Source organism: Leucoraja erinacea, chromosome 6 (genome assembly GCF_028641065.1).
Source record: "Leucoraja erinacea ecotype New England chromosome 6, Leri_hhj_1, whole genome shotgun sequence".
Taxonomy (NCBI): domain Eukaryota; kingdom Metazoa; phylum Chordata; class Chondrichthyes; order Rajiformes; family Rajidae; genus Leucoraja; species Leucoraja erinaceus.
In genome coordinates this window covers 43451996-43479749 of record NC_073382.1, presented here as the reverse complement: position 1 = coordinate 43479749, position 27754 = coordinate 43451996, and the positions used below count along the sequence as shown (strand labels likewise).

The window sequence follows — 27754 nt, the reverse complement described above, 5'->3', positions numbered from 1 at the left end:
GAACGGCCTGGAACATCGGGCCTCCTTAAAGGCAACTGTGGAGGCCTCAAATAGGCCCGACTATGGGTGGACATGGGATGGGGACTGGACATTGTGCCTTCCCTCATAATGGGAACCATTGTGGGGGGATGTTTTTTATGTTTAAATTTCTTTATTATTGTATAAAGTCTGTATTCTTTCTTTATGTGCTGCATGGCAAGAAGCATTTCACTACACCTAGGTGTATGTGATCAATAAAATTACCTTTGAACCTTTGAACCTACGCCTCCCGCACCATGACGGACACCAAACAGCGCTATGCCCAGATCGAGAATGAGCTGCTAGCTGTGGTCTTCGCTTGCTCAAAAATCAAGGATTTCATCTTTGGGAACACTTTCACAGTCGAAACTGACCACCAACCACTTGTAACCACCCTGAACAAACCTATACACGCAGCACCTGCACGACTGCAGCGCATGATGATGCAGCTCCAGCGGTTCGACTTCAAAATCGAGAAATTCAAGAAAGGAAAGGACATGCTCGTTGCTGACACTGTCTCTCGTGCACCACGTGCATCTAGTGAACGACATTCCTATGAATCCGATGAGCGTACGGTTCTCAAGGTTGACTTCGTTCCCACGGAACGCCTGCGTCGCCTGGCTGAACATACAGCCGCTGACGGCACCCTACAGCTACTCTCATCCATGATCAAAAGAGGTTGGCCAGACAGACAATCCAGCACACCACTGGAGGTGCAGCCATTCTTCCTAGTCCGCGATGAGCTGGTAATACAGGACGGTGTCATTGTTAAAGGTTACAAAGTCATCATCCTTAGAAACCGAATACTACAAAAAGGCACACAACGGTCACCCAGGCACCGAGACCATGTTGGCCCACGCACAGAGCATGTTCTACTGGCCTGGGATAACCATGTACATACGGGACAGAACAACATCCTGTTGCAACAGTTTGGCACCACACCAACAGAAACGGCCTCTGCTACAACAACCCCCACCAGCACTGCCTTGGACATAGCTGGCAGCAGACATTTTCGAATGGCACGGTAAACACTACCTAGTCCTAATTGACTCCTACTCCAACTGGTTCGAACTTGATTTACTGCCCACCATCACATGGTTATTCAAAAGCTACAGAGACCGTTTTCAGTATTCGGCGCACCAGTCCGCCTGCAAACTGACAACAGAAGACAATTTACCAGTCACGCATTCAAACAGTTTGCCAACCGATGGAACTTCCACCATGTCACATGCAGCCCTGAATACCCTCAAAGCACCGGGCTCGCTGAATGTGCTATCAGGAGCGCAAAACAACTAATGGAACGCTCCCACCTGGCCAAGTCAAATGATTATCTCGACCTTTTAAACCTTAGAAACATCTCCAGAGACTGGGTCCTAGGCTCACCAGCTCAACACCTGATGTCTCGGACAACATGACCTCCGATACCAATTGCCCAGCGGAAGCTGATGCCACAGGTGTTTAAACCAGCCTCGGTCCAGAAGCGCATTCAGGAGAAACACAACATCCAGAAACGCTCTTATGACAAGTCCAGTAAACCACTGAAGCCGCTACTGCAGGGTCAAGTTGTCCGTTTGCAGACTGCTGTGGGACATTCCCTTCTGGGTTTCGTTGTGTAAGGAATCCCGCTCCTACCTTGTCAATGCCGATGGTGCCCTGTACAGACGGAGCCGCCAACACTTGCTGCTTGTAAAAGAACCTCGTCCACCTCCAGCCGATCCACCATCGTCCCATTGATGTGAACAGGATTGTGGGTTTCTTATAGAAACTTACAAAATTCTTAAGAGGTTGGACAGGCTAGATGCAGGAAGATTGTTCCTGATGTTGGGGAAGTCCAGAACAAGGGGTCACAGTTTTAGGATAAGGGGGAAATCTTTTAGGACCGAGATGAGGAAAACATTTTTCACACAGAGAGTGGTGAATCGCTGGAATTCTCTCCCGCAGAAGGTAGTTGAGGCCAGTTCGTTGGCTATATTTAACAGGGAGTTAGATGTGGCCCTTGTGGCTAAAGGGATCAGGGGGTATGGAGAGAAGGCAGGTGCAGGATACTGAGTTGGATGATCAGCCATGATCATATTGAATGGCGGTGCAGGCTCGAAGGACCGAATGGCCTACTTCTGCACCTATTAAGTCTTTTAAGACAAAAAAAAAGGTTTTTAGCACTCAGGAAATGTGATATGGGATAGGTCAAAAAAGTTGAGGTATGGTGAAAGAGCAATGATCAAAGGCCCTTTAGTCTAAAATCCTTATTTATACTCTTTTTTACTGATAATAGAACAGACACAGAATGTTAAATGATTAGCACAGGTCTGACTGCACTATCAACTGAAGATTGCAACTGAGATGACAATGAAATGAAAAAGTACAATAACATAATGAGTTCTTATATTGGACTCATAAGCTTTATAAATATATTTTTTAATTGTTATAAAAAGCAAGTAGTCACAAAGACAGTGATTAATGCAGCTTATAGATCCCTTTAAATTACGTACTAATTGAAATAAAAATGCACCACTTGAAGTCGAGGAAGGAACAGAGACAGTGTTTACAGGAAATCACTGAAGATGATAGATAGGTCAAGTATTTAGAAAAGTAATCTAAATAGAGGATGCTGGAATACAAAGACAAGGACGTTATAATAAACCTTGAAGTAGAATATGTCTAATTCTGAGCACCCCACTTCAGAAAGAATGTCAAGGTCATGGCTAAACTACAACAAAAATATAAAATGCTACTAGGGATGGAAGAAGCCTTGTGAAGGCTAGAGATGTTATAATATTTCTCTTTGGAACAGAGAAGCTGAAGATATTAAAGCAATATTTAAAATGGACACTTTTCTGATAGACTTCACAGGCAAAAACATTTAACTTCGACTATCAAGAGAGCAGGCAAAAATGCCTGAAAGAAAATGAAAACGAATGCACCTGTTTTTTATTTGCATAGCAAGTTAATATTATGAGTAATACACAGTATATTAAAAAGTGTAGAATTAATTGCAAACATAATACTTGACATTTCAATAGACATTTGGACAGTCACATGGACAGGGAAGGTTTACAGAAATATGGGCCAATTGCAGGCAGGTGTGTTTATTGTAGATGGGACATCTTGGTCAGCACGGGCAAGTTGGGCCAAAGGGCTTGGTTCCGTGCTGTTTAGCTCTATGACCAACTTTAGCATTATGCATCAAGAAAGTAGTTAACATATTCCTTTCAAAATAACCCCCAAAATATCAGAACAATTATATTTTAAGCTTCCAATTCAAAATTGGTATTAACTAGACGACCCATGGACCCGTTGGGTCCCCGTTGTGACGCCAGAGATCCTCGAGACGTTCAGTTTTCAAATTCCGTCTCTTCATTCCTTCTGGGCGCGCCGCCGCTGGGCCCGGCAACCTTTCCCCAACTGCGAAGGCGCGGATACCGGGCCCAGCAACCTTCCCCAACTGCGCAGGTGCGGCTGATGGGCCCGGCAGATGGGAGCGCACTGCGCAGGCTGGTGGAGAAGCATAAGCAAATAGAAATACAGTTATAGAGTCATACAGCACGGAAACAGGTCCCTTGGCCCAATTGGTCCATGGGGACCAAGAAGCCCCATCTAAGCTGGACCCATTTACCTACAGTTGGCCCATATCCCTCTAAACATTTCCAATCGATGTACCTGTTCAATATTTTCCCCTCTCACCTTAAACCTATGCCCTCTGGTTCTTGATTCCCCTACTCTGGGTAAAAGATTTTATGCTGTGTTCAACACCTCCGGGCTGCGGGTCTGCGGAGCGGTGCGGGCGGCGCCGATTTCAACATCGGGAGCCTGGGAGCTCCAAACCGGCGCGGCCTTGTCGGCTTCGGAAGCCGCGGTCTCCAGCTAGATAGCGGCCGTTCCAGGTGGCCCAGCCGCTGAGAGGACTCTCCTGACGCCGGGGCAAGACCACCCGGTGAGAATGGCCAGGAACATCGGGCCTCCGTAGAGGCAATTGCGGTGGCCTCAATAGGCCTGACTTTGGGGTGAAGTTGGGATAGGGACTGGACATTGTGCCTTCCCCCACAGTGGTGTCCATTGTGGGGGGATGATTTTTTGTCTGTAAGGTAATCCTGTTAATCTTTGTCCAAGATGGCTGCCGTGAAGGGAGAGTGGACGCTGGCGTGCTTTAGCTGCCGCTGTTCTCTCTTCACATTGTGTTTTTGATTTTTGTTTTTGGACTGAATTCTGTTTTTAATTTGTGTTTCTGTGATGTCTTTATTATTTATTTTATTCTGATTATATGTTTATATTTCTATTAATCTATGTAAGGTGTCCTTGAGATGTCTGAATGGCGCCTAATAAATAAAATGTATTATTATTATTATTATTATTATGCATTCACCTTATCTAGTCCCCTCATGATTTTGTACTATTTTATACCTATAAGATCACCCATCAGCCTCCTATGCTCCTCGCTTGCCCAATCTCTAACTACATTCAGGTCCTCTATTCCTGGCAAGATCTTCTCTGCACCCTTTCCAACAATGATATAGCAAGATGATCAAAACTGAATATAATACTCCAAGTGCTGCCTCACCAGTGTCTAGTACAAACTGTAACATAACTTCCCATATTCTATACATTATTATATTTGACACTTAATACTTTGACTGATGAAGGTCAATGTAAGTCTGCTTCACCACTTTACCTACCTGTGATGCCCACTTTTACGGAACTATATGCCTGTACTCTTATATTCCTATGCTCTACAACACTCCCATGGATCAACCAAAAACTGTGCAGGTCCTGACCCGTTTTGAATTTACCTATGCAGACATACACATCAGGCTCTGTGCCAACAAGGCCATGTTGTCCTTCTGGTGCCAAACAATGGGCAATCGCAGGACATTGTGCTCCAAGTTCCCTGGCATTGCTCCAAAAGTGTGTTGCATTGGGAATAACATCTGATGTGCTACCCTGTCTCAGAAATTGTGCCTGGACTGCAGAGTTGACTGACAGTAGGGCACGCGAGGTTGAATTTTCCCAGTGACAATATCCAGAAGTGGTCATGATTACACTGTACTCCATTAAAAATAAACCAACTGCAAAGGCAGTGTTATGCATCTGCATTGCCAGGGAATAATTCATATCAAGGCTCTCAGACTCAAAAATAGCACATATTTCATTAGTTTAAGCTGATGAAATACCAGGTTTGCAGTGCTCCTGATTTTTATCTGTTGTGCAAGAATGTTGGTTGGTTTATTCCATTCAATTAATTCCCCACGATATTTTTAACTGCGTTGGAATTTTACAGAATGTTGCTCTGTTGTTCAGTCACACTTCTGCTGCCCCTTCAGTTCCAAACACAAATTGAAATTTTAGACTTCAAGGATCATTGTGACTACCACTATTATTATGAGCTATGTAAAATATATACACCTGACAGTGTGGAAACTATTCCATCCCATTAGTTTTGGAAGTTGTCCTATCCACTTAACCTGCATTTTTAGATTAAAGGGCCTGTCCCACTTTCACGACCTCTGCCGAGTTTGCCCTTGACTCATACTTGCAGCATGGGTCATAGGAGGTCGTATGTAGGTCTTAGCAGGCCGTGATGCTAGTCGTAGGTACTCGTGCCATCTAGGTCGGGGCATTTTTTCTAGCATGACGAAAAATGTCCACGAGTAAAATAGGTTGTGAATTAGATTGTGAAAGTGAGACAGGCCCTTAAATAGAACTACTGAAGAAGTTCACCTTATCTACTTACCCAATCTAATAGTGTTACAGAGCCAGAGTTATACAGCATGAAAGCAGACCCTTCGCCTAATTTGCCCACGCCGGCCAAGCAATCCACACTAGTCCCACCTGGCTGCGTTTGGCCCGTATCCCTCTAAACCTTTCCCATCCATAATCTTGAATATTGTCAGAGTTTGAGGCTCGCTCACTTACCTATTAATAAATCTTTTGCCTCACAACTCCATGTAAAGTGTTTTTCTTGCTCTGCTCCAAATATATGCAATACCTTTCAGATACGCTAAAAGCTGAAAAGATTTATTTGTATCTGTGCAGCCCTGTCATTTCACGATTGTTGACAAAACATCTCCTATCATAATAAAACAGCCCAAATTGTTCTAGTCTTTGTATTTTCACAAGCCTACTACATTGCACAAAGCTTATCAGCGTACAAAATCAAAACAAACAAGATCCAATCTTTGTCATAAAGAAAGATAAAATTGATGTTTCCAACTTTCAGTCCACTGTGATGCAATATAAGCATCCGGATCAAATACGATATGTTAACTTATAGGGGGAGCGTAGCACTGGTGGAGCTGCTGCCTCACAGTGCCAGGGACCTGGGTTCATTAGATGAAGTTTCAGTTTGAGTCTGAAGAAAGGTTTCAACTTGAAATATCGCCAATCCATGTCCTCCAGAGACGCTGCTTGACCCATTGAGTTACTCCAGCGCTTTTATGATCTATTTCTGAGTCTTGGCAAACGTCATTGCTTGTTATCAAAGGTCCTGTTGACCATCCCGTGTTTTAGTTACTAAGCCATTTTCAATTCAACAATAGTTTCCCTTTACTTTTCCGATTGTAATTCGACCTCTGGTGCCTGCCACATCATTCGGTAAGATCATGGGTAACCTTCTATCACGTCTACTCTTCCAAACATATTCCTTGAAACTGTAGACTATGAGGTACATAGTTTTTGCTAATCTTCCTTTAAAAGTGCCATTGTCAATCTCAGATGTAACCTTTCCTTTAATAAATTTATGTACCCATAAAATATATTCTGATTCCTATACCTTCCTAATTTTGTCTACATTTTTCGGCCCCTTCAGATTTCCCCATGATTGACGTGTGACTGTCTAGAGACAGATTTCGACATATATACAACACAGAAGCTGATCCTTAGATACAATATAACCATATAACAATTACAGCACGGAAACAGGCCATCTCTTCCCTTAAATTGCCAATTAAATTATTCCTATTCAGGTACCTGTCCAAATATCTTTTAAATGTTGTAATTGTATCCACTTTCACCACTAAAGGGCCTGTCCCTCTTGAAGTCATTTGCGAGTCACGCAGATGGCGTGCGAAGAGTTTGCACATCAGAAAATCATGGGGCGCCGCGAGCTACTGCGCGTCACTGCCTAGGTCACCACGCGCTCATCATGTTCGCGGCACGACATTGTGACGCGTAAATGATGAAGTGCAAATAACGCCCAAGTGGGACAGGCCCTTTTACTCTAGCAGCTCGTTCCACGTGCCGACTGCCCATTAGTTTTGTTCTGGCAATTTACTCATCACCATCTTGGGTTTACGTTTATAGGTATGTAACATCTTGCAATTGCAATCTTATGGTGTTTCTGCTGCTCCATGCCTGTAACCACAGGATTAAAAAATGACAGCAATGCCTTTACTCTTTCATATAACCACATAACCATATAACAATTACAGCACGGAAACAGGCCATCTCGACCCTTCTAGTCCGTGCCGAACACATATTCTCCCCTAGTCCCATATACCTGCGCTCAGACCATAACCTTCCATTCCCTTCCCGTCCATATAACTATCCAATTTATTTTTAAATGATAAAAACAAACCTGCCTCCACCACCTTCACTGGAAGCTCATTCCACACAGCTACCACTCTCTGAGTAAAGAAGTTCCCCCTCATGTTACCCCTAAACTTCAGTCCCTTAATTCTCAAGTCATGTCCCCTTGTTTGAATCTTCCCTACTCTCAGTGGGAAAAGCTTTTCCACGTCAACTCTGTCTATCCCTCTCATCATTTTAAAAACGTCAACTCTGTCGATCCCTCTCATCATTTTAAAAACCTCTATCAAGTCCCCCCTTAACCTTCTGCGCTCCAAAGAATAAAGCCCTAACTTGTTCAACCTTTCTCTGTAACTTAGTTGCTGAAACCCAGGCAACATTCTAGTAAATCTCCTCTACTCTCTCTATTTTGTTGACATCCTTCCTATAATTAGGCGACCAAAATTGTACACCATACTCCAGAATTGGCCTCACCAATGCCTTGTACAATTTTAACATTACATCCCAACTTCTATCCTCCTTGCTTCTTTTAAGTGTATAGAATGTATTTTATCTAGGCCTGATGATGAATCCACTTTAACAGATGGTAGATCGCTTAATATGACCCCTCTTACTGTTTTTCATTTCACCTGACAGTTATTTTTGCATCATTCTCTTCCATGATGATGAATGCAGAGTATTTGTTCAGAACTATACTTGACTTTTGCATTCAGCTTATTGTTTTGGTTTCTAATAGAACTTACTCTTGATCGTCTTTTCTTTTCATGTACCCACAAAAGATATTGAGGAATTCCATGTCTTTATCTTTTTGTGAATTCTTGGTGAACACTAAACATCGTTGACACTCTTTCTTTACAACATTACTTAAAATCTCTTTGATCAGACTGTTAGTCATTGTCACTGATATCCTCCTGTGTATTGTGTCAATTTTTATGATGATACTTGTGTTTTATTGCATTACAATGCTTTGTGAATAGAGGTTGTTACAGTCTCAAAACAAATCACAACATTTGCAGGTCCATGCATCACCTTTTGAAATATTCATTGCGAACTTTCATGATGCATAATATAAATGTGAATTTCCGTAGTGTGGTGGCTTTTTTTATTGGTGGTGTTTAGTTTTATGTTGGTGGGATTTTTGAGGCCTTTGTATTATCTCCAAATGTTCTTCCAAGATTACTGTTAAACCCTCATTTATTTCACATGATTCTCTTGGATGAAATTCAAAACTATTATTGCCTCATCAATTTTACCTTTCGCTGGTGCATTATATTAAATTGCAGGTATTGAGAATCGTCATATCAGTCGATACACCTTAAAATAATTCATTATATGGGAAGGAATAAAGATTTACCTTAATTCTGTCTGCCAGTGATAGTTAGTGACCCACTTTGCCTTCCTAATTTCTTTTTTATGCATCACCCTACACTTTTCATGCTCCAGACAAGCTGCCCTTTTTGAAAGATACAGCATGAAAAAAGGCTATTCGGCCCTCTCAGGCCATAACGACCATTGATAACTCATTCACACCAGTTCGATGTTATCCCACTTTCTCATCCACTCCCAACACACTAGGGGCAATTTTTACAAAGGCCAATTTATCTTTCAACCCGTATGTCTTTGGGATGTTTGAGGAAACTGGAGCACATGGAGGAAACCCACGTGGTCAGTGAACGTACAAACTCCACACAAACAGCACCTGAGATTAAGATCGAACCCGGGTCTCTGGCGCAGTGAGGCAGCAGCTCTACCAGCTGCACCCCTTTTGTTCGATGGAAACCGCAGCACCCGGAGGAAACACACTTGGTCACTGGAGAAAGTGCAAACTCCACATGGACAGTTCCCGAGGTTGGGATCAAACTTGGGTCTCTTGTGCTGCAAGGGAAAGGTCTACCTATCGTGCCATTGTGTGAGTTATGGTTACTCACTCCAAAATGCTCTCCCACTGACACTTTCTCCACCTGACCAGCTACGATTCCTAAGTCCAGTCATGCTCCTTATTCTACCTACATACTGTGTCAAATGCTCCCTGAGACAGGTGTCACAAATTTTAATTGTAATTGCTTAAGGCAGTTGTAATTTAAACTCTATGTCCCTTTTTCATGTTTTCATTAATCCTTTTACCTCAATGTTTCTGTTCTTACATCCTTTGATTTGTTAATCTATCTCTCCTCCCTTCCTTCCTGTCATACAACTAAATTCCTTTATTTTCAATACCTTCTTCCCCATTCTTCCGAACAATTCTAACAATTTTGGATTTTTCCTAATTTTTCCAGTTCTGATGCTGTTTTATTGCTCTCAACCATTAACTTTCACAGACGCTGCCCAGCTGGCTGAATATTATAGAATATTTTTTTACTTTTTTGGAGGGGCACTGTTGTATTTTGCTATTGGTTTAACAATGAACACATTTCCACGTCTCCCTCTTCCCACTTTCTCCATCTACCCATCATCCCTCCTCATTCGGTTCTTTTATGTCTGAAGAAGGGTCCCGATCTGAAACGTGACCTATCCATGTTCTCCTGAGATGCTTCCTGACCCGCTGAGTTACTCCAGCAATATGTGTTTATTGCCCAAGATGCCAGCATCTGCATTTCCTTGTGTCAGCTACCAAGCTCTGTCAGACACTCCCTCTCACGTCTGTACAGTGGCCATCTTCCCTCTACACTTCCAGTCCTGACGCAGGGTCTCCACTCGAAACATCAACTTTCCCTTTGCCTCCATAGTTTCTGTGTGTTCCACTGAGCTCTTCCAGCAGATAGACACAAAGTGCTGAAGTAACTCAGCAGGTCACGGGCATCTCTGGAGAAAAAGGAAGAAAAAACACCCTTTTTCTCCAGAGATGCTGCCCGACTCACTGAGTTACCCCAGCACTTTGTGTCTATATTTAGTATAAATCAGCATGTGCAGTTCTTTATTTCTACATTTGAATTCTTCCAACAGTTTGCTTCTGATACCAGCACCTGCAATTTTTATGTCTCCACACATTCTCATGATTCACTTTGCTCACGCCGTCAGCATCTCAGTTCCAAAGTGTTCACATCATATCTATGTACTTAAAACTCTGATCTTGGATGTGTGTGTGTGTGTGTTTGTGTGTTTCATCTTCTCGAAAAAACGACGCGCTAATGGTAACATTTTTACATATTCCAGTAGAGATTTTTGCCGTGGAGTCCGAAATCGCCTTATCTGAAAATTTCATGCTTTATTTCTCGAGTTATTACTGAAAATGTTCAAAAATAGGACAAAACTTTGAAATAAAAACTACTGTCAATCGCTGATGTCACAATAGATCTGCGTGCCTGCCGTCTTGCTCACGCTGCGAGTGAAGTCACCTCTCCCTCCTCCTCCCATTATTCAAAAGATGCTGCCTCCTCTTTCCCCCCTCTTCCCCCCCCCCCCCCTCCCCCTCCTCTCCCCCCCTCTTCTCCTCCTCCCCACCTCTCGTTCCCTACTCTCTCTCCCCCCCTCCTCCCCTCCTCTCCCCCCCCTCTCTCTCTCTCCCACTCTCCCCCCCTCTCCTCTCTCCCCCTGGCTTCTTCCCGCCCCCGGCCTCTGTCCCCACCCCCCCCCGGCCTCTATCCCCTCCTGCCCCCTCTCTCTCCCCCCCATCTCTCCCCTCCCCCTCTCTCTCCCCCCCCCCCTCTCCCCCTCCCCGTCCCTCTCTGTGCCTCTGTGTCCCTCACTGTGTCCCTCACTGTGCCTCTGTGCCTCTCTGTGCCTCTGTGTCACTCTCTCTACCCTCCTCCCTCTATAGTTGGGGGATATGCGTGAGTGGATAGGGCGGGGGATGGGTTAAAAGGAATGAATGAATTAATATTAATATATCAAGGGCTGTGGATAGTGTGAGTGGGGGGTGGTTAGTGTGTGTGGGGGGGGAGTAGTGTATGTGTGATGCCGCAGGCCACGCCCCCCCCCGCCGCAACGGGGCCCAACGGGTCCCACTTGGTCTCGTACTTATTAAGAGTCTGATCTTGGATATGTATTTATTTGTGTGTTTGTGTGTAATCACATCTTTGCGAAACAGCGACTGAGTAATGGTAACATTTTTACGTATTCCGGTAGAGATTTTTCCAGTGGAGTCCAAATCTACTTATCTGAAATTTCAGGCTTTATTTCTCGACTTATTACTGAAAATGTTTCAAAATACTTTGAATTTAAAATGGTTTTTACTTTTAAATCATTCCTTAAGCTTCCAACACACTTTGATACTAAGTTGCAAGACAGGAACATTGGCAGGAACACTCTGAACTTTTCAGCTCAATGGCATCTCACAGCAAGTGCACCCGACATTTGCAACAATGTTGCCATCATAGCTCCTGGCAGTACAGGAGGGGACAGGTCAATTGGTATTGCAATTGGGGATTGGGATTTTTTTCTTCCAACTCCGTGCTGGGGGAGGCTCACGAGCTATGTTATTTGCTGAGGAGTGCTGCAATCTTACCTTCGACAACGGGTTGAGTTGGAGGACCACGTCTCCCGTTGGGGGAGCAGACCCAACGGGTCTGTACTTGGTCTAGTTTCTTATAAAAGTCTTAAAAGTTCCAGAGACTTGTTTCATATAAGTATAATTTACTTAACAATATTGCCCTCAGGTTATGGTGAATCTTTGGATCAATGTGAAAAGGGGTGGGCTAAAGGGGAAAAGGTTGTTACTAAAATTAATTTATAATTCTTGTGGGTGTAAAGTCCAGCCATGGTATCAGGATTATATCATATTAGATAAAGAATAATTGGTTCAGAATATCAGTAGCTGTTTTAAGGACATGCATTCTTATGTTTTTATATAATTCAACCATGCCTGCTTATGTTTACAAATATATTGGGAATTGTCCAAGTAAAATTGTTATGTTGGAATAGCCCCATAAATTTGCCATTGGCAATGGAAGATCTATAGTATCTCATATATAACCATTAATGTTGAATATAATTATAGAATTTGGTTGATATTACAAGTTAAACTAATATTTTTATGCCATAAATGCCGAACATTCTATTTATATAACCACACTTCCTGAAATCTTGCATCAAAATATAATAAATTCATGATTGAACTTTGGTTAATAATAAGAAATTGAAACATTTTAATAAAATCCTATCCAGATGATTTGGATGATTTCCTGTCTAAATATTGAGAGATTTATTCAGAAGCTTAAATGGTATTTTTAATACTTAAGCTTTTAATCATATTTAAGAAAATGTTCTAAAGCCCTTATCAATCTGTGGAATGTAAATCCAGAGACAATAAAAAAGCGTGTTCCTGAGTTTGTACTTTTCATAAATACTTCTTCTGCGTGGTGTGATTTTAGTTGCCAAGTCATAAAGTACAAGTACAGACTGGCCTACTTCGCTGAACAATTCTCTTGTTGTATTATACAACACTATTTCAATGAAGTAATACTAATTACTCAGAAGTATAAAAGTGATGTAATGCAGAATCAAATAATTCTGCCTGCACAGGAAACTATTTGGATGATCTAGTCTCTTTGAAGGCATTGATTGATTTAATTTCAAACACCCTTTAAGCCAGTGCCTTCCAGACACAAACTACTGAGAGATCCTCCTATTTGACTCGTGCCTTTTGTCCAAAATTGTATTTGTTTACTCATCTGGTTGTTGAACCGGTGGGGAATGAGAACAGCAACGCACAATTTACTCATCAAAATCAGCTTATCACCATTCTAACTTGTTAACTGAACTTTGCTGCGTTTCGTCTAACAAGTTTTGGTAAGGTTTTTATTGAGCTTCAGTCCATTCTGCAATGTGTTACGGGTGTTACATTCTCTTTGTTATGCAAAAAATAGTCAAAGCTACCTTGCCATGTTTTATATGAAAATATACTAGACTACGTGGGACCCGTTGGGTACCATGTTCACACGGGAGGGCTGGTCCCCCAACAAAATATTCCACCTCCACCAATTACAATATTGGTGGCCAGTGGGGGGGGGGGGCTTTCTGGAGTGCTAGTATGGGTGTGGTTGGCTGAAGGGACTGGTTTCCAGAGGGCTAGTATGGATATTGTGGGCCAAATGGATCCTTGGGGTGGCAGCTCAGTCACTCAAGCCTGATGTGCTGGCAGCTCACTCACGGCTGGTGGGCTGGCAGTTGTCTCACGGCTATTCCTTGAAATTCCATTCCAAGCAGGGTGCAGGGCCACCAAACTCAAGTGCAGTTTCCCATCACTTCAAGCAGGGTGCAAGGCCACCAAATTCAAGTGCAGTTTCATACCACTTCAAGCAGGGTGCAAGGCCACCAAATTCAGGTGCAGTTTCCTACCACTTCAAGCAGGGTGCAAGGCCACCACATTCAAGTGCCGTTTCCTACTACTTCAAGCAGGGTGCAAGGCCACTGAATTCGTGCAGTTTCCGACCACTTCAAGCAGGGTGCAAAGCCACCGAATTCAAGTGCAGTTTCATACCATTTCAAGCAGGGTGAAACCACCATAAAACCACACAAAACACCACATAAACACCACACTCTCAGTTCAGTAGACATACAGTGTGTTCAGTTGATTCACAGCTCAGACAGTCGTGACCTCTCCCTCCCCCATCTTGCAGAGACTGAACCACACCCACACTACTGGGTTTTATAATCCCTCTCCCCTCCCACCGGAGGCCTTCATGGCGTGATCGACAGGAGAGAGATTCTCAACATTTTTTAAACACTAATAACACATTTATTTGAGCAGAGGGGAACTGAGTAAGATGGCCAAAAATCACAGCCGTAAGTGGTAGCGTTTTATCTAAAATCAATATACAGTGCAAATAGGAAGTTGTCAAGTTTAGACTTTTAACCATGTCCAACCATTTGCTGTGCTTTATTTCAAACCAACCACCACCAACCATTTGCTGTGCTTTATTTCAAACCAACCACCACCAACCATTTGCTGTGCTTTTTTATTTTAAACCAACCACCACCAACCATTTTCTGTGCTTTATTTCAAACTAACCACCACCACCCATTTGCTGTGCTTTATTTCATATCAACCACATTTTCATTTTCAAACCACATTAAGGGCACTCAAGGTCAGTAAAACCACACTCACAGTTTAGTAGATATGTGTTCAGTGTTATTCACAGCTCAGACTGAGAGACATGACCCTCTTGCTCCCCCACCTTGCAGAGACTGACTGAGGCACTCAACACTTCCGGGTTTTATAGTTCCTCCGGAAGGGACGTGGCCTTCAAGAGAGAGAATCTCAACATTTTTAAAACACTAATAACTGTTTAATTTTTCATTGATGGGAAAAATCCTCTTGTCCTGCGCAGTGGAGGGGGACTGAGTAAGATGGCCAAAAATCACAGCCATAAGTGGCAGCGATTTTTCTAAAATCAATATACAGAACAACAGGAAGTGGTCAAAATCAGACTTTTAGTAATATAGAAGATATTCTGGTGGGCTGTCCCTGTATGGGTGCATTGCTCAGAACTCGTGTTTGACACTGACATTGTGGGCCGAAGGGCCTATTCTTGGGCTGTACTGATCTTTGTTCTATGAACTCTTTTTTGTGACAACTCAGCAAAAAACATGCCGCGTTTCATCCTAGTCTGAGGCTGAATGGCAAAGACAGAATCTTTCTTCATTAAGAGTTAAGTAAAATAGGTTAGAAACCATCCTATCAACAACTAGAGAGTTGTCCTGAGCTACCTCATTGGAGTCTCTTGGATTATTTTCAATCAGACTTTACTGGACTTTTTTCTTGCACTAAATGTTATTCCCTTTAACATGTATCTGTGCACAATTGCTCAATTGTAATCACGTATAGTCTTTCTGCTGACTGGTTAGCACGTAACAAAAGCTTTTCACTGTACCTTGGCCCACGTGACAATAAACTAAACGAAAAGCTAAACTAAGAACTAAGAAATGATCTGATTACTTCACAATTTTATGTCGGGGTGCCTAATCCAATCTTCCTTTCGACCATTGAAGACAAATATGAAAACAAGTTAAAGATAGCAATGAGGGAAGTATATGAAAAATGAGATAGATTGTAATTAGGTTAGAGATCATCAAAACTAATTTCTTTCATTAAATTCTGAAATTGTGACAAGAATCTTGGCGATCTCTAAAGTATGAAGTTTTCTTTTAAAATGTTGCTGTTCACAATGCAGTAAAACAAATTGATTTCAAATGTTGGCATCATAAAAGTGGCCGAGTTGAAGGCAGTTTTGTAATAACTAGAGTAAGTGGGACCCGTTGGGTCCCAGCATCACACGGGAGAACTGGTCACCCAACGCAATATTCCATCTCTCCACCAATACCAATATTGCTCGCCAGTGGGGGGGGAGGGACTTTCTGTCGCGCTAGTATGGGCGTTGTGGGCCGAAGGTACTGGTTTCCGGAGGGCTAGTAAAGACATTGTGGGCCCAATGGATTATTGGGCTGGCAGCTCAGTCACTGAGGCCTGGCAGTACAGTCACTTGGACCTGGCAGGCTGGCAGCTGAGAAACTGCCAGAAATTTTGCCCAAAACAAGTGACAGACTGTGAGAGAGTAGGGGGAGAGGGTGGACAATGGATTATTGGGCTGGCAGTTCACTTACTCACGGCTCGTGGGCTGGCAGTGCAGTCACTCACACCTGGTACGCTGGCACACACACACACACACCTCCCTTCACACCCCCCACTCATTGTCATTCACACACACACACACACACACACACACACACACACACACACACACACACACACACACACACACACACACACACACACACACACACACACACACACACACACACACACACACACACACACACACACACACACACACACACACACACACACACACACACACACACACACACACACACACTCATTCCCTCACACACACTCACCCAATATTAAAATGCCAAGTAACTTCAGAACATGTTGAATATACAGTGTGTAAAACAAATGTTTAAAGCCTCCTGTAGAGGCTGCTGGTGCTGAAGTAAAATCGTGCTTTAAATAACAGCCACCACACTTCCGGGTTTTATAGTTCCACCACCCTGCCGCCAGCGGGGACAGCAGAGAGAATGGCGAAATCTTTTAAAACATTAATATCTCTCTGATTTTTCATCGATGGGAAAATCCTCCAGTCCGGCGGAGGGGGGCTCTGAGCGAGGTGGCCAAAAATGACGGCCGTAAGTGATGGCTTTCTCTCGGAAATCACATCGCTGTGAGTCAAAAGCGGTCAAGATCTTACCTTTAGTAATATAGATGTAGAAAATGATTACACCCTCAACAGCTGGGTTCATTCAGGGAGGTTAATATCATTCAGACTTGCTGTTAGAATACAGGGGAAAAGAAAGATTGCTGTAGTTATAAAACGGCCAAGTATCGCCACACTTGGTCAGGGATTACGAATTTGTGAGAGACAAGCAGCATCTCTCAAGACCCTTCTTCAGTCACCCATTCCTTCTCTCCAGAAATGCTGCCTGTCCTGCTGAGTTACTCCAGCATTTTGTGTCTATCTTCGGTTTAAACCAGTATCTGCAGTTCCTTCCTACACACTTAACTTGTGATTGATTGAAAGATACAGCATAGAAACAGGCCCTTTGGCCCACTGAGTTCACGCCAACCATCACTCACCCATTCACACTAGTTCTTTGGAATGCACTCCCTACACACATGGGGCAATTTACAGCGGCTAATTAACCTACAAACCACCATGTCTTTGGGATCTGGGAGGAAGCCACTGGAGGAAACCGACATGGTCACAAGGACAATGTACAAACTCTGTGCAGACAGCACCCTAGGTCAGCATTGAACCTGGGTTTCTGGTTCTGTGTGGATGCGACTCTATTAGCTGCTGTATTCGGTATAAATAAGCGAGTTTGGTATTCTGACCTTGCATGCCAGGTCAAAGGTCACTCTGGATAAACATTGATTGAAGCAGTGGAGCTGTGTACACATTTCATCCGTTTTTTCCAGCTTTGATTCTTCTAGGTAAGAAAATACTGCATTCAAAACTATGAGTTAGTTGTGTTTATTGTTCCTTTGTTAAAAGCTAAGATTATTTTGTTGTTTTTATTGCTTTACTTGACCAAATGGGGTGTTTGGTCCCTGTCACTCAGGAGGCCTAGTCCCCCAACGCAATATTACACCACTCACCCATAGCCCCCTACGGGAGGCCTGGTTCCCCAACACAATCCGTTCCCTAAGGCAATATTCCATCACACACCCGTTTTCGCAACGGGAGGCCTGGTCCACCAACGCAACCCGTTCCCCAAAACAATAGGTGATGCAAAAATTGCTGTCCGGAGGCGGCTGGGGGCTTTGTTTTGGCCGTTTCCTGCCTTCAGTTCCCTCCCCTCCCGGGAGGGGGCCTTCCCCAGTGGGCCGGGGGTCGTCGGCTGCGGATCTCTCCTTGTCCAGGCAGAGTTGAGCTGGGTTTGGCACTTCTTCTCCGCACTGGCTGTGGGCCGCTGTCCCGTCGGGGCTGATGGTTGGCCTGCCGGGCATGCGGAGTTGAGCTGAGGTGGCTGTGGGCCGCTGTCCCGTCCGTCCGGGGCTCGTGGACCTGTGGGTTGGCCCGTCGGGCAGGCGGAGTTGTGCTGGGGTTGTCGCTTTTTCCGCGCTGGCTGTGTACCTGTGGGCCGCTGCTCTGGACCGCTGTGCCGTTGAGGGGACGGACGGACAGAACAGGGACGGTCCAGTGGTGGTTCGGCAGCGCTTGCGGCGCCGGGGACCCGGGTTCGATCCTGGCTGCGGATGAGGCGCGGGTCTGTGTGCGTGCAGCTGCCGATAATGTCTCTCCGCCGGTCGAGTCTGCCCCCCCATCTCCCACTCGCATCTGCCCCCTCTCTCTCGCTGTTACACCCGGCTACTCACCCCTCCTCAGATTAAATATATTTTTACACATAAATCATGAATAAAGATAAGAATTTATACACAGTTTATACCGCCAGCACTTTGTTCACTTTTTCTTTTCAGCGAGTGACCTTTGACAAATCCCATGATTCCTTGCGTTTTTCGGAATACCAAACTCGCTTATTCAGCAGAATTTTGACAAGATCCATTTTTTAAATCGCAGTGATAGTTTGCATAAACAGATATTGTTCATCAGAGTATAAAATGTTAATGTTTGATTTGATCATGTTATTTAGGGTTTTGTAGGGAATTATGATAAGAGATAAACGGAATGAAGACATACCACAAAATCAGTGTCAGATTATTCATCATAGAATTAGAAAAAGAGTATCCTTGCATAGTAAATGTAATAGTATAGAACATCTTTTCACAAAAAAACGATCAGCTCAAATACATTTAAATTTGAGCTTTAAAAGCAATCAATTATATGAAAATATACCGTCAAAATCGGTGGATGGACAGAAGACATATACCCAGCAGTGATCTCTCGGGATAGCACATTTCCTGTATTGAGGCCACTTTGTGGTGTTTGTGTTGGAGTGGGAATTTGCTCTGGCGCATAAGGAGCCGGTCTTTCACAGTCCTTTCATTGGATGTCTCACCTTTGGGAGCAAAGGTAGAGGGTAGGGGGAGGGGGTTTGGGAGGGGGAGTTAATCTGCCTTTGGTCTTAAAACATAACCAGATATCCTTTACCTCTTTACACACATTGCCTGTTCACATTGTACAGAATTAACTTTCTGTACAATGTGAAATGGATTTAGCACTAATCTCAGGGACAGATATCGAAAATGGCAGCTTGGGGGACGAAGCGATATTTTGGGATAGATTACAACCAGCGGTATGAACGTCGATTTCTCTAATTTCGTCACCCCTTCATTCTGTCCTTCCACCTCCCTAGTCGTTTTACTTGTTCCAATGCTTGCATCCTTGTATCCCTTCGTTCTCACCTCTTCCCCAGGCACCAATGGGCCATTATTGACTACACCCTTCTTGGTCATCTGTTGCCAGCCCTGCTTTGTTTTGGCCTTTTCCTACTTCCACTTCCCTCCCCTCCACTTTCTGTCTGACGAAGGGTCCCGACCCAAAATGTCACCCATCCTTTTTCTCTAGAGATGCTGCCTGAGCTGCTGAGTTACTCCAGCACTTTGTGTCTATCATCGATATTTTTGACCTGTTTGCTCCATTACATTTTTTCACTATCACATTTTCAAATTTTCAAATGTAAAGCACTTTGGCCAACGAGAGTTGTTTTTTAAATGTGCTATATAAATAAATGTGACTTGACTTGACTTGAATGAAGCATTTGTTAAAGTATTTTTTGTAAATATCATATTGGTGAATATTATGGCCTAAAGACTTTGGAAATGCTGCCTCATTTATATATTTTGAGATTGCACAATAAATTTTAAAAATGTTAAAATATTTGTCCTTTTCTCTTTTGTCCTGGCAGCTGGTTGGCGGAGAGTTTGATTTGGAAATTAACTTCATAATTCAGGATGCAGAGAGTATTGCGTGCATGATTGAACTTCTTGAACACTGTGATGTCACCTGCCAGGCAGAGATTTGGAGTATGTTCACAGCTATACTACGCAAGAGTGTGCGCAACCTTCAGGCCAGCACAGAGGTTGGTCTCATTGAGCAAGTGCTACTGAAGATGAGCAAAGTGGATGACATGATAGCAGGTATGCCTTCTGTAAGCTATGCTCCGGACACTTAGTCTGCTAAATATGATACTGACAGTGAATAAATCACAAAATTATGTTACAGTTTATGTTTAATTAACAAATTGGTAGAATACGATTTGGCAATTTTGATATATATAGCTGTTCGATAAAATTGGCAGGGCAGATTAAGATTGTAAACAGGAATAGCCTATTAAATGCCTATGGCCTGCACTGCCATTCAGTAAGATTATGGTTGATATTTTACTTTCCAGTGGGAATATCATATCTCTTCATTTCCTTAGAAGCAAATAATCTATTTATCTGCTGAAACAGGTCCACCACCAATATATTGCGGCAACTGAGGGTCTGGCACCTCCTTTAATCCGGACAAAATTACGAGAACGCACATAAAGTCCATCTAAGGTGGCCGATCTCAACCACATTGGTATTTCTGTGGCCGATCGGCAGGTTGAATTTGCTCCCTGCGGCTGAGGCTCTGGAACTCTAGCCTGGCTGGAACCATCAAATCCGTTCCAGTAGACATCTTCCGGTATCTCGGCCCCTCGATGTCCTAGGCGATGTCCTGTTGAGTATCGAGAGGCCATGATACACGTTAGAGAACGGGAGGGGTATAATTAGTGGTTCAGAGGTGTATTGTTGACCTCGGTTGGTCTGGCAGAATGGATAATCTGGCAAGGCTCTGGAACCAAGGGTTCCGGAAAATCGGTTGTGGAATCTTGAACATAAACAACATTCTGGAACAACTCAGCAGACTAGGCAGCATCTCCAGAGGACACTGATGGGCAACGTTTCAGTTTGAAACCCTTCAGAGATGTTGCCTGACCTACTGAGTTATTCCAGCACTTTGTTATTTTTTCCTAATATATAAGATAGCTTATATCACATGGCTGAACCTGTTCAACTTCATTTACATGCCACTTAGAATTGAATTTCCCATCATTGGTTTATATTCCCTTGTTGCTTCATTGCTATTCTGCAATGAAATGTATCATTTTTGAGTTTTCGTATTTACGTTATACACCATTCTTTGCAGATCTGCTGGTTGACATGTTGGGTGTTCTAGCGAGTTATAGTATTACGGTCAAGGAACTCAAACTGCTTTTCAGCATGTTGCGTGGAGAAAGTGGATTCTGGGTAAGTTCCTGTACTGAGACTTAAGAAATGTATGTAAATTAGTGAAGCTTTATGTCATGGGTATATTGTTGTTTGTTTTGGTGTGTACATTTTGTTCTTTGCTTGTTTTTCTAAAATAAATATGTAAATTGACTTAACATAGCTAAATGTAATACAAAGGAACTGCAGATACTGGTTTATACCAAAGTTAGACACAAAATGCTGGGGTAACTGAGCAGGTCAGGCAGCACCTCTAGAGAAAATGGATAGGTGACGTTTCGAGTCATGACCCTTCTTAACATTGATAATAAATGATTAAAGTAGTGAAATATTGCCCTGATGTTTTATTCATCTTGCACATCAAGGGTGAAAGATATTATTTTCAATTTCTTCCACAGCCAAGACATGCAGTTAAATTGCTGTCAATTCTGAATCAGATGCCACAAAGACAAGGCCCGGATACATTTTTTAACTTCCCTGGACGAAGTGCAGCAGTATGTATGATATATATTCTCCAAATCTTTTGTTGCTTCGTATAGGGCATTAGACCAAGACTTGGAAGAGTAGGGGGAAGGGAGATCTCGCGGGTCAGTTGGAGGAGCCGGTCCTTGCGGGTTGAACGGAGGAGCCGGACCTAGCAGGTCGGAGTCCTGGTCGGCGGAGCCCGCGGCTGGGGCCCGGGATGTCAACACGGCGGCGTGAAGTGGGGTGTCGACAGCGGGAGGCCTTGGTGGCGGTGAAGCAGCGGCAGCGGTGAAGCCTCGCGATGATGGAGGCGGGTCGACCCACGGTCAATGGTCGATGAGTGCATGGAGGGGGGGAGAACAATGGTGGACCCGGCGTTGAGGAACCGCCGTGAGGGAAATGGGAGGGAGAACAATGGAGGACACAGCATGGGGGGACCGACGTGAGGGAAGTGGGGGGAGAACAATGGACAATTGGGGAGGCTGGGAGAACAAAGGACAATGGGGACCACTGGGGAGTGGGGGAACCGCTGGGGGGAGAACGAAAGGAGAAGCCGGCGTGCTTTGTAAATTTATCAGTGCCATATGTGGCTGCTATTTGAATACATTGGGTATGCAAGCAAAGAATTTCACTGTGCCTGGTCACATGTGACAATGAAGTGAGGGAAGTGGGGGGGAAAACATTGGGACGACAGATGGCGCAATGGGCTAAGTGTTCGGCTGGCGACCGGAAGGTAGCCGGTTCGAATCCTGCTTGGAGTGCATACTGTCGTTGTGTCCTTGGGGCAAGACACTTCACCCACCTTTGCCTGTGTGTAAATGTAATGTAATTATGTGAAGCACTTTGGGGTCAATGCAAGTTGACTAAAAATGTGCTATATAAATAAGATTATTATTATTATTATAAGTATTATTATTATTATTATAAGTACTCCATTTCTATTCCAAAGAAGAGGGTTCAGGAGGGGAAAGAATAGTAGTGGAGTGGAATATGAATTTCCAGCTGAAATCCAGTGGAAATTTTAGTTAACGATTGATTGCAGAGTTGAGCTGTTATTTTTCAATGAACAGCAATGAACCGATGTAGTATTCCAGTGTTATGGTTATTCTACCAGAATATAATGGGATGAATGGTACTGCATTTGGATCTGGTAGTGCTCAGGCATTTCCACAAGGGTCCTGTACGTATGTGGATCTATTGTTAGTCCAGGCATGCCAGGTGCCAAACACTGGTATATCTCTCCGTCACTGGAGCCTGGCTGAGCCCAGTGTTGCTGTGATACCCCAGCATTAGACTGAGGAATTGTCACTTGAGACCTAATCCAGGTCAGATCTGGCAAAGATTTAGTGACCTTCCACATTTGAGAATGAGGCCTGGAGATTAGTAGGAGAAGGTAAGATGGATCCAATTGTTTTTTATTGATTTGCCAATGTTTAAAACATTGTTTTTAATGTTTTCATTTTTTTTTTTAAATGTATCCACATAGCTACAAAAGCTATTAAAACATTACAAACAGTGAAAGCCATTTTAATAACTCTTAAATTCTTTGAAAGCCCTTTATTGGAGCTTTGTCCAAACTATCAGGGTGTTCTGGAGCAGGGTCTAAGAGTTATGCCTCCCTGAGACTAAATCATTGCTGAGACCCTGTTATCCAGTGGACTCCATGTGACACCCATCGTCAGAGTCACAGTTGTACAGCAGAGAAACAGGCCCTTCAGCCCAACTTGTCCATGCTGACCAAAGTGTCCCATCTACTCTAGTCCCATCTGCCCTCAGGATGTTGTTTGTAATGCAATTGTACCCTTCCTCATGGAGGGAAATGCTGGCAATTCCACTAAAACTGGTAATATTCTTGATGAGAATTTGGGCCATTATTATTTCTGCATTCAGACCTGGATCAGCAAATGAACTATTTAATCACGTCTAGGTTTAGGTTAAGGTTTATTATTGTTGCATGAACTGAAGTACAGTGTAAAGCTTTGTTTTGCATGCTATCCAATCAGATCAGATATACCATACAATCAGTTTAAACTCAAGTACAATAGACAGAGCAAAGGGGATGATACAGGAGAAGTCCCCCAACTTTGGGCTTCTTCACTGTAGCACCACAAAATGGTAAGTCCTATGATTCAATAAAGTTGCCACTAATGTCTGACCTCTGTTCCCTTTGACTTTTTACCAGGCCATTGCTTTGCCTCCAATTGCTAAGTGGCCTTATCAAAGTGGTTTTACGTTAAATACCTGGTTTCGCATGGATCCACTGAATAATATAAATGTGGACAAGGACAAGCCATATCTCTATTGGTATGTACAATTTGTGTGGATATCTGCTTTTTTATAATACGGGATAAATGTATGCAGTAGGTATGACCCGTAAAGCTTTGTGTCTTTTCACCTCTGAATGAAAATGGCAATAATATTATAGATACATTTTAGTGGATATGATAGTTTATAATAAATTGCAACGTCTATGCTCAGGGTTTCTTTCCATTTTAGTTTTTAATGCCTGTGTCATATGCAGCTTTTTAAAATATATTAATAACTTTTGCTCCATCACATATCCTTTGTTTTCAGATTAAGTAGGCTTGTACAATGGATTTAACAGAATAGAGCTTCATACACCATCACTTTCCCAATATAAAATTGAATTAAAATGTAATTTATCAGCATAATCGCAGGGAAAGGAAGTAAATATTTCAAACAGATTCCCATTAACAAATTAATAAAATATAGGGGACATCTCCCCTACAGACAAGGAAGGAAAATTAGATAAAATATAAGACTCAATATATATAATTACATTTGCAAGGTGTTGCCAATACATTAAAACATTTTTTATTAAAACACTCCTGACTCTTAATAGCTTCTCATATTTAAACAAGTTTGTGAAAATATTGAATACGCTTCATGAAGATAATTTACCTATTCTGTTTAAACGTTTTAATGGAATGAGCCTGCACCACCATTCAATATGATCATGGCTGATCATCCAACTCAGTATCCTGTACCTGCCCTCTCCATACCCCCTGATCCCTTTAGCCACAAGGGCCACATCTAACCCCCTCTTAAATATAGCCAATGAACTGGCCTCAGCTACCTTCTGTGGCAGAGAATTTCACAGATTCACCACTCTCTGTGTGAAAAATGTTTTTCTCATCTTGGTCCTAAAAGACTTCCCCCTTATCCTTAAACTGTGACCTCTTGTTCTGGACTTCCCCAAAATCGGGAACAATCTTCTTGCATCTAGCCTGTCCAGCCCCTTAAGAATTTTGTAAGTTTCTATAAGATCCCCCCTCAATCTTCTAAATTCTAGCGAGTACAAGCCGAGTCTATCCAGTCTTTCTTCATATGAAAGTCCTGCCATCCCAGGAATCAGTCTGATGAACCTTCTATGTACTCCCTCTATGGCAAGAATGTCTTTCCTCAGATTAGGAGACCAAAACTGTACACAATACTCCAGGTGTGGTCTCACCAAGGCCCTGTACAACTGCAGAACCTCCCTGCTCCTATACTCAAATCCTTTTGCTATACTCAAATCCTTTTGCTAACATACCATTCGCTTTCTTCACTGCCTGCTGCACCTGCATGCCTACTTTCAATGACTGGTGTACCATGACACCCAGGTCTCGTTGCAACTCCCATTTTCCTAATCGGCCACCATTCAGATAATAGTCTACTTTCCTGTTCTTGCCACCAAAGTGGATAACCTCGCATTTATCCACATTATACTGCATCTGCCATGCATTTGCCCACTCACCCAACCTATCCAAGTCACCTTGCAGCCTCCTAGCATCCTCCTCACAGCTAACACTGCCCCCCCCAGCTTCGTGTCATCCGCAAACTTGGAAATGTTGCATTCAATTCCCTCGTCTAAATCATTTATATATATTGTAAATAGCTGGGGTCCCAGCACTGAGCCTTGCGGTATCCCACTAGTCACTGCCTGCCATTGTGAAAAGGACCCGTTTACTCCTACTCTTTGCTGTTTAGCTGCTGTTGCCCCAATCTGACACACATTTGTGACATTTACTTGATTTTGTAGGTTCTCTCCCTTGAGTAAGAATACTAATGTCAATTGTAGGACCATAACTCCTAACCTAATGAATTTTGGAATATTTTAATTTGTGTGTTTCTATATTGTATCAGATAGAACATATTTGAGGACCTTGGCTTGGATCTGGAAATTTTCATTTTGGGACTACCATTCAACTATTGACAAAAATTGATTTAAATTGTGTTAAAGTCATCCCCACTAAATGGCGTCTGCATTTTTATTTATAGAGAATTTATCTTTTAATTTTTTTCTCCTTTTGTTTTGGGGTAAATATATATTTTCTGGCTGTTGGTAAGCTTTCGAGACTTTTAGAGTAATTGAATACTGGTCTGAAACTAAGATGTGTTTAAAAAAGAAAGTGGGGGTGATTTCTTCTCTGTTTTGTCTTATCTAAGCTTATATTTATGATTTATGTTTGTTTCTTTTACGATGCAAGAGTGTTAATGAGAACTCAGAAAGTGCAGAAGATTTTTCTTTATCGTTATTTAATCAATTTTATAATGAATCAACCATGACATTGTTCTGAAGAAATACAATTTTAATTTTTAATTTGCAGTTTTCGAACAAGCAAAGGAGTTGGCTATTCAGCACATTTTGTTGGAAATTGTTTGATTGTGACATCGTTGAAGTCAAAAGGAAAAGGTTTCCAGCATTGTGTGAAGTATGATTTTCAACCTAGAAAGGTAAATAGATAATCACTAACAAAAATTCTCACAGAAGATAACATGGTCTGGAATATAAATATAATTGTTAGAATGTTGTTTTTGCCTGGTCCATGTAATAATCATGCAATATTTAAAGAACTGAGCACATTTGTTCTGTTGTTAAATAGAATAAATATTAAAGATAAGTATCAAAAGCTTGTTTACCTTTAGGCATATAAAAGTTCAAAGGATGGAAAATAATCTTATTCTATTCATTGATAAAGTCAGTATAATGAATATTCACACACGATGATTAATTGGCTTACTTAATGCCAATTGAAATGAATACATTGTCCCACATTTTTCAGCATTGCACATTTGTCAGATTTCATATAGGGAATGACATAATCTGTACCTATTCTTATTTTGCAGTGGTATATGATCAGCATTGTGCACATCTACAATCGTTGGAGGAATAGTGAGATTCGTTGTTATGTCAATGGTCAGCTAGTTTCCTACGGAGATATGGCTTGGCATGTCAATACCAATGATGTAAGTTCAATGTTGCATCGGGCTACAAAATCGCGGCTCAATGGCATATTTGATAGAGCTGATGCCTCACATAGCACAGACCTAGGTTTGATTCGGACCTTGGGTAAAGTGCATATGGCGTTTGCACTCCCCCCCGTGACTGCATGGGTTCCCCAAATTCTGTAAATTGCCCCTAATGCGTTGGAAATGGGCGGCGAAAAAGTGGGAGATCATAGAACTAGTGTGAATGGGTGATCGAAAAGCCTGTTTCCATGCTGTATCTCGAAACTAAAAATAAACCCAAAAAGAAAAGTATTAATAATAATAATAATAATAATAATAATCTTTATTGTCATTGTACAAGACAACAAAATTTATGTTGGAGCAGTCCTCCAGCTGCACAGGAATATGAGTATAAAAATACGTTTAAAAAAGAACTATTAAAAAATTAGACATAATCATATAGGAGTATGGGCGTGTGAGAGAGAGGGAGGGAATCAGTGTGGGAGGGGAATAGAGTTCAGTAGTGTCACAGCTCTATGGTAGAAGCTGTTTTTTAGTCTTGTCGTGCGGGCGCTCAGTGTAGCAATGTTACAAAATTTTGAGATTTAAAAAATCAAGTCTGCAATTTATCCCATCAGATAAAGCATAACAATAAGTTTAATTTGACACCAAATTCACTTTCATATCTCAAGTATTAAAAAAGTTATGACCATTTTCATACTCGGAAATTAGCATCTTGTTCCCTATTGATTTTCAATGGACATTACAAAAAAGCTGTGATCTTGGATAGTCAAACGCCCATTTTTTAAGGAAAAATTAACATTTTTAAATAGCCTAAGTGTCCAAAGATTATTCACAAATAATTCACAA

The 27754-nt window shown here is 42.4% G+C and overlaps 1 protein-coding gene across 2 annotated transcripts in view; it reads left to right on the top strand.

The window, feature by feature from the left end:
• The window catches only part of nbeaa (neurobeachin a), a 534111-nt gene that overhangs the window by 29212 nt on the left and 477145 nt on the right, over window positions 1-27754 (top strand). For both annotated transcript variants that reach the window (XM_055636835.1, XM_055636837.1), the window contains exons 2-7: window positions 19840-20071; window positions 21108-21208; window positions 21586-21681; window positions 23835-23956; window positions 26263-26389; window positions 26783-26902. In XM_055636835.1, the coding sequence (XP_055492810.1) occupies window positions 19840-20071; window positions 21108-21208; window positions 21586-21681; window positions 23835-23956; window positions 26263-26389; window positions 26783-26902 (798 nt within the window). The remainder of the gene's footprint in view (window positions 1-19839; window positions 20072-21107; window positions 21209-21585; window positions 21682-23834; window positions 23957-26262; window positions 26390-26782; window positions 26903-27754) is intronic.